At 31.1% G+C, this 8,833-nt stretch overlaps 1 protein-coding gene across 1 annotated transcript in view; it reads right to left on the bottom strand.

The window, feature by feature from the left end:
- Positions 1-8,833, bottom strand: part of LOC116844917 (death-associated protein kinase related-like) — a 294,374-nt gene that overhangs the window by 22,212 nt on the left and 263,329 nt on the right. Inside the window, exon 4 of the mRNA XM_032817053.1 lies at positions 4,253-4,379. Coding sequence (XP_032672944.1) covers positions 4,253-4,379 — 127 coding nt within the window. The remainder of the gene's footprint in view (positions 1-4,252; positions 4,380-8,833) is intronic.

The following is an 8,833-nucleotide window of genomic DNA, read 5'->3' as shown; positions in this document are numbered from 1 at the left end:
TAAAATGGTGTTTATACATTTCGAAACAAGTCGAAACAAGATATTACATATATTACTATATCATATACATTACTATATACACATGTCACAAAATTTACTTATTTTTATAAATCTTTTTGTTAAAAAAGTTTAGTTTAATAAGTTTATGACTCTATTACATTAATTTTTTATTTTAGGATTTGGAATCATCAAATTCAGAAAATAACAAACTTCTAAATGAATTAGGAACAAAAAGAAAGAAACAAGCTGAAGCAGATAATCCAACTTCTGCTAAGAAAAAGGAAATGGTGAATCCATTTTTTTTAAATAATTTATTCTTAATTGAAAATTATTTATTCTTGACGCTAGGATAAAATATTAAGATTAAATTTTAAGGATAAAATATTCTTGGATCAAGGCATATTTTCATTATTTTAAGGATTCATTTTTTTGTGTGTGATCGTGCCGAAGCTGAGATAATTAAATTAGTATATATTGCTAATGAAAGCAATATGAAAATTTAGCAGATATTGCTAAATTTTGTGACATGTGTATATAGTAATGTATATGATATAGTAATGTATGTAATATCTTGTTTCGACTTGTTTCGAAATGTATAAACACCATTTTACAACAAAGAATTTCACAAATTTCATTAGCAATATAATACTATCATTAAAGTTAGTACTATTTACATGTATCATAGATATGAAAACGGCTTCCGATATCACTTCTATTTTCAATTCTAGCAATCAAATTATTTTTACAATATTAACGATAAACATGAAAATGATAAAAAAGACTTATGAAAATATTATTAAAACATTATAAAACTGCTGACTATCTAGTTTTCAAGATATTGATATATAAATTATATGACAATTTATAGTAACAGTTGAAGTATATGACAGCTAATCTGTAATGGTTTTGTAATACTTTATAAACAATATTTCCTTTGTAGTGCCTTTTGATTAAGCTCTTAAAAATAGGATAGTTAAAAATCTTAAAGATATAACCTTAAAAATTTATACTTAATATGTAAAAATGGAAGAAAATATGGTAAAATATGAAAGAATCTAACGTTGCGATTATTTTTTTAGTAACATGTGCATTAGTGTGCGTTTGTCGGTACGTATGATATATTTACAAACATATATAGTATCTGACATGAACAGTCTCACAAGGAACATTCGCGAAGTGTGTGTCTCCGATTTCGATGAAACTTGGCATATTTATAGAATGGTCAAAAATAAGTGATCCAATTCTTTTTTTATCGGCAATGGCTCAGGTTTAAGGGGTGAAACTACCCCTCAAAGTTTCATTGAAATCAGAGACACACACTTCGCGAATGTTCCTTGTCAGTCAAAAGCATTAATACATCAAAACACGAAAAATAATTGTTTCTTTATGAGTTTTTAAACATTACGTAAGTTTGATTAATATTCTCGTGTTATAGTGTCAAAGCTATATATCATAAAACATATTTATAAACATTTAGCACATATTTGTAAAACTTTTTCGTGTTGTATTAACCATTACTTAACACAACTTTCTAGCAATATTATTGCGAAATAACCCACACAATAATATGATGTCTTAAAAACGTCTAAAATACGTTTCAAAATTTTTCAGACGTCTTAAAAAATTGTCAGAGAGACGTCTTTATGATGTCTTTAAGACATCTTATGTCTCGATTTAAAGACTTAAAGTCTCGATTAAAATCTTAAAGATATTATTTCAAATCTTAAAGATGTTCTATTTACTACTTTAAGAGCTTTACTTATACATATAAGCTACTATAGATTTCTATAGTTATATACATATTAAGAAGAGAAGAATATTTTATTTATTATCATTTATTTGTTGCAGTCAGTTGAGAATGATGATTAGAATGTGAATTTGCTCATCCGTTTTGCTTAACATTAGGATTAAGTATTGATGACAGTTAACAGATAATAATGATGAAAATCAGCATATCATGTACTTTAAACTTTAAAACATATCCTGCCGAATAGCAATACTTGGTAGTATATGATTCAAAATTTAAAGCATATGATGTCGGATACTATCAATATTGGCTAGCTGTCATCGATATCTAATCCTGAATAGGATAGAATCCACAGTCACAAATCCACAGTCTAATTATTATTTTCAAGAACCACCTTTATGGAAGAAAGGAAATTTTCACTCGGCATTGCAACTTACAAATAAACTGACCAAATTATAAAAATTTACTTTAATATTTAGTTTAATATTTACTTTAAATTTAGTTTAAATTTACTTTAAATTTACTTTAAATTTAGTTTAAATTTATTTTAAATTTAGTTTAAATTTATTTTAATATTTAGTTTAACTTCTTCAAAATTTTGACATGCTTCATGTACACGATGCTCGCAAAGACTAAGAAGTTGTTGTAATATTTACCATAGCAAGAGCATATATAAATTTCATAGTCAATAATGCAATCATACATAGAATGCATGTTCGGGGAGCACGCTACCAGTGCTATTTAGTATTACCGCTGTTTGTGGAGCTAGTGGCACTACCAATCACTATCTTTGACATATCATTGACGGCAGTGTTCTACGTCATATCTTCACGTTACCAATACTGTCGCCTCCAAAGTAGTGCATTGGTAGTGTTAGCGTTTGCTAGCTCTCTAAACAGCGGCAGTGAATTATTCGTGCTGCATGTGTATCCTTATTCTCTGCACATTAAATTTTAGACTTTTGTTTGATTGCAAACGTCAACATTAGCTTTACATATAAAAATAAATTATATAGAATCCAATTACAAGATGCAAAATCACAAAAATTTGGGTTAAATTTCAACTACTTAATAGGACGGCCTTTAACACTACGCTATTGCTGTTCATGGAGCTCGCATTCGCTAACACTATTTTGGCTCCGTGAACAGAGTTCGTAGCGTTAGAATTAATAGCGCGGTAGCGAACTCCCCGAACGTACCCATAGTTTTAAAAATATCATTCAATAGAGCTCCTGGGCTATTCATAGTCGGATCTTATATTTAAAACCGTCTTAAATATATTTTTAGATAATATACCGATCATTTTATTGGCTACGGAGTATCTGAAAGAAAGCTTAAAACGGTCTTAAATATAATATCCCAATATAGCTGATTTTCGTTATTAGAATTGAAAATCTGTAGTATATGTAACATGAACTATAGATTTTCAGTACTAGCAGTGAATATCGGAACGCAGCCTATGAATATCGGCTATAAAGACGCCTGAAATATGATGTCTAAAAAATATCTTAGAAGAAACGTCTAAAAGACATCAGAAGTAAGATGTCCTTAAAAGGTCTCAACGTCGAAAAACGTTTGAAGTGAGACGTCTATAAGACGTTTTTAAGACGTCTTTTAACTGTTGTATTATCTAAAAATTAAGCAATTTAAGTTACAAACAAAACCAATTCTTTTATTTTGTTACATATATTAATTCTTCATAATTATTACAAACGGATTAGAGCGGATGCGAATCTTTCAGGAATGGTAAAAAAATATATTTTAACTATGTGTGAAAAGAACCGTGTTCATAATTGATAAAAAATTCTAATACTACGATGCAATAAATTTAGGAATTATATAAAATAACAAAAATTTTTAAATATTCCTGACTTTCTTTCAATTCTTATATTTGCATCTTATTTTAACGCCTATAAATATAATATATAATTTCATATACTAAAATATCTAGAAATTATCTCTAAAAAATATTGATACAACGAAATAATATGTAACATTTTTTTTTAATAGAAGTTAGTACCGCGAAATCAACCATCTCCATGAGCGGGGATTTAATTGTTACCATTTTATTCATCAGAAATAGCATTCAATATCGCGGCCTCTTCTTTGGTAACATCTTTAACTATAAAACATTTCTATTAAAAATATTTTTATTGCAACTTCTTTTCTTATTGCTCAGTTATTTAATATTTAATAAATTTAATAATAAATAATATTTAATAATGTTATTTAATATTATATAACGTTATATAAGTTATATAAGTTATTTAATATTATATAACATTTAATATTATGTGTTCAAAAATCTTCTAGGAATACATTTTACTAAACATTAAGATTTTATCCACTTTATAACTATTACGCGATGGTTACCTTTTTATCTCGCCAATATCGTAATATATATATGTGTGTGTGTGTGTGTTTATGTGAAGTAGCAAAAAATTGCAACGTGTTTCTTTTCGATACGTCTTGAAATAGACAATAATCGTGAAAAGTAAATACTCACCAACATAATCAGGCGTACCCAAGATTTCTCGTATGTCTGCTCCATGACTGATGTATCGCGATATGCCGAAATCACACAACTTCACGTCGCAGTCCGGGAATTCTCCGGTAAGTACCAAATTCTGCGGCTAAAACATTAAAGAAGAAGGAAATTCAATGAGATACAGCTTGCTGTTATTAATACTTACTGTTATCAATACGCGAGAACACGGAACATGTAGCTCTTGCTTCAAGTTTGTTACGCAATGTATACACCGTATAATTCGATTATTCATTTACATATTTCATATTCGTGCGATCTTGACTTTTCTTTAAGAAGTCTGACTCGAAGCCGCGAGTTCATAAAAATATACAGAAGAGAGAAGGCACGTAGTGGCGTTTCTCACATACCGATCTGCTGTGACAATATCAGTTTCCTATCGCGGAAAATACGGAGAAAATAAAGCTTCTTTTCAGTGGATACTTTCTCATGAAGTCGCTCGCTGTATATTCTCTCGTCGCCGTCCGTTAAACACGAACAAAGCGCTTTGGGTGTTTTGTGGTGCCAGTCAATTATCGGACGCACGCAATACGGAACGAGACATTAATCTTTTTTCAACCGGCACTAGAAGTATTTCGGCGCCACGATGCAAATATAGTGCCAAATTATATAGCTGATAATTATAGCATCCGCACGCACACACATCGCATCTGCATACACACGCAGTCATGCGATCCATTATTATACGACTTGAGATTTAATTTTAGTCGATAATCGCCATGAGAATACATTTAATTGTTGCCATTTTTTCATCGGGAGTAGCATTCAATATCTCGGCCTCTTCGTTTGAGTTTCAAAAATTAAAGGGATCGGAGTACGTTCTCAAACTTTCAGGATTTCGGTGTCGAAATTTACCTAATAAACACTTCTTTGAACAAACAAAAAGTTAAAGAGCCAATAAAAGTAGTGCGCTAAATATAAATAATACACTTCCTTTCCCAAACTTTTGTTAATTAATTAATAAATAATTGATAAATTAACAAAGGTAGAAAAGAAAGTGATTACCAAAAACAATAAACTAAAGGGTTATCTCCTACTTTGAAATTTTAAAAAAATTTTGAAAAATTTCTTTTTACTTTAAAAAATATTTTCAAATTTTAAAATTAATGTGCAAACGGATGCAAATGGATATTTAAAATATTCTTCAAGTTATAACATTTCAAACGATTCATGTACCTGTATGTAGGTAACATTCAAATGGATCAAACGGCACAACGTTCTACAGGATGTCTCAGACTTTCTTCCGCAATTTTTATAGAGATAAAAGTTTCATATCATTTTGCGATAATAGTCGCAATAATATTATTCGCAATAATAGTCGAAATATTAATTAAAAATTTGTGAATGATCACACGCAATATGGATAAGCTGTAGTGCCGATATGTGCTGTTATGTGCTTGTACATTAGATCAAATTGAGTAAAAAAATCCTTTATTATTGTAAATAACCACATAGATTTATAATCATTAATGAAAGAAAATTATGCACGATAATGCACAAATCTTTTTTAATTAATATCTATATAATCATTTATAAAATAGTGCATAGAGGATTTTTTTGTTCACTTTGACCTAATGTATATGTATACAACAGCAGATAGCCACTACAACTCATCTACCATATCGTGCATGATTATTTACCAATCTTCTTTAATTAATATCTTGAAATTTATTGCGAATATCGCAAAACAGTACAGGATATTTATGTTCACCTTAATCCGTTCTACGTTCCCACAAAAACGGAAGAAAGTCTGGACACCTTGTACAGACTTGATACAGTCTCCCTTATTTCTCAGCAGAATAAGTAACGATTTAATACAGCATTATTTAACAGGTTTCATTTAAAATAAGACGAGAATTTAATTTATTTCTTTATACCAAAACAAATAATTATCGACGCCAAGACAGTCGAAATTACTGCGTATGTTGCAGCCTGTCTTCAATAAAGGCTATAACAGTGTTCTTTTGACGATGCATACGATGAATCTTGTCATTGGGCCGAATGCAATTGCAACATGTGATCAGCAAGACAAAATGCGAATTTTCATACACGAGACGCGAACGTTCGAGACATTTAAAGAAAGGCGAATTGAATGAGGGGAAACAAAAATCTGGGATGCTGTATATGATGAAGAAAGTCCACTGTATAGAGTGGACACCGATGATTAGTAGTAAGACGAAAAAGTTCATGATATAATTGAAAAAACAAGTTGTCAAATATTAGACGCGTCTTTCTCGAAACAACGTTCTTCAAAATGACGTATTATACTTGACATTTTAAGCTGCAATTTACGAATTGCCTTCAAATCTTAAATATACTAAACATCAGAAAAGCAGTAGTTTCCGTGTTATCGTTGATTTTGTTGTAACTTGTTTAAAAGTTTAAAAGATGTAACAGAAATTTATGCTAAATGTTTTAAAAATATTTAAACATTTGTTTTTCCATCAATTTTGTCAATTTCAAAAAACGAAATTAAGCTTTGTCAGACGGAAAATAATAGAATATAATTAATGAAAAAAATTTGCCTGTTTCAGAAAAACTAAAATAACGGATTCGTATACAGTGTATACCATACACCATCAATGCGTGCACGGAGAGACACGTTTCACGCGAATTGCTGTATCTCAATCAAATATTGAAATTGTTTAATAAACTTCTAGATACGCAGAAAATTATTATATGTGTTAATGAAGTGAAATATGAAATAAATCGCATTTTTACTTTCTTCCCATAAGCTAAGCCTAAAAAATCTTCAGTTTTCAGATTGGTCAAAGTAGGATAACCCTTTAAGAGATGTTTGTTTAACTAATCGTTCGTTGCTTGCTTAACAATTGCTACTGATTGCGCAAAGATAGTAGAGATAACCTTTATCTATGTTTTCATGCGATCCTGTAAACCATATATTTTTTAATAACCAAAATGTAAACATGTAGCATCATGACGAACTCACTCATTATGCAAACCGACCTCGGTCTCTCTCTCAACTTTAACTTTCGCATCATGACCATGCCCGGCACGATGGGCACTTTTAACAATGCGGTGACGGTGAAGAATCGATCGTCGTGACGGTGAAGAGGAAGCGGAGAAAGGAAAATCAACGCTGCAACCGCGCGCTGTACGTAACACCCGTATTTTTCGACGATTGGGTCAGGTGGCGGAGAAGCAAAGCGCGTCCGCATTATAATAACATGAGAATGCGCGCGTAGGTGTCGCGCTCGTACCGCGCGCAAGGTAATGCCGATGTAAACGATTCCGCGATAAGAAAGGTCGTTCCACGGCCTAGGTGCAACTCGTGCCTACATGTCGACCGCGTTTCCCTCCTAGTCTCCGTTTCTTTCCCCGGAAAACAATCGAACAATACTGAAGAGGCCACACGAGGCTGCGGATAGAAAGAGAAGAAATAAAGGAGGAGAAGGCAGAGGCAAGAGAAAGAGAAAGAGAGACAGCCAGGTAGTAGTCGGCCACGAAAGAGGAAGGAAAGAGAAGGAAGACGCTCGTTTGTCGGTCCATTGTCAACGTTCCACGACTGGTTTACGACCACCTAGGTTGCCCGAGAATTATGTCTTTAGTGCCGGGTCGCGACTCCTAAAGCGCACCGTTATCTAGACGTTTTATTGAGGGGACTGGGTAAAAAATCAATTTTCTCTTTTCTTATTTTTTGAAACTATTATGTTTCCTGAATAAAATGCTATACAACAAAAGTTCAGCTAAAAGATATTTAAAAAATATTATTAAAGCAATTTTATTTAGATCAATTGTACTCTCGCGAATACTCTATTGAAAAATACAAGACAATTTTATACTCCCTATAAAAGTAATGATATCAGGAGATTTACGCCAAGTGCGAATGATTAATCATTTCAACTTTCACTTTTATATACATGGGTGGTTTTGGCTATGTAATATATTTATAAATTAAATATATTATTAATATGTTAGTTATATATTATTTATATATTATTAAATAAAAAATATTTAAATAAAAAATATTTATAAATTAAATATTAATATATTAGTTATATATTATTTATATATTATTAAATAAAAAATAAAATAATTAGAAAAATACAATAATATAGAAAAAAATTATAACTTACACAAAAAGCACTTGGCGTACCTTTTTTTAATATTATATCGATAATAAATATAATATTTTGATAGTCATTAAAATAAGAGGACCGTTTGCCTATAAAAAAAAGACACGCCAAGTGCCTAGAGGTTTTTTCAAACAACCACGTAAAATTTCGAGATATTAATTAAAATAATTGGGCATATCAGAGCGCAGCGACGCGGCAGGCGGGACATACGGTTCGCCGCGGCCGGCGAGAAAAATGGACGATTGCTCGCGGGCCTATCCTAGAGAGGTGGGCCGTTTGGCATACGTAAAGAACCTCTAGTAAAGAGAATCGTCAAGTAGCTATTCTGCGATTAGCTGACATAAACATGTACGGACCCGGACATTGCGACGCCAATGCAAAACCATATATATATATATATATATATATATATATATATATATATATATATATATATATATATATA

The sequence above is a fragment of the Odontomachus brunneus genome, unplaced genomic scaffold (genome assembly GCF_010583005.1).
Source record: "Odontomachus brunneus isolate Ranch 3 - 2012 unplaced genomic scaffold, Obru_v1 Obru_scaffold_048, whole genome shotgun sequence".
In the NCBI taxonomy this organism is placed as follows: Eukaryota; Metazoa; Arthropoda; class Insecta; order Hymenoptera; family Formicidae; genus Odontomachus; species Odontomachus brunneus.
Note: the sequence above shows the minus strand (reverse complement) of the source record. Positions and strands in the feature narration are given on the sequence as shown.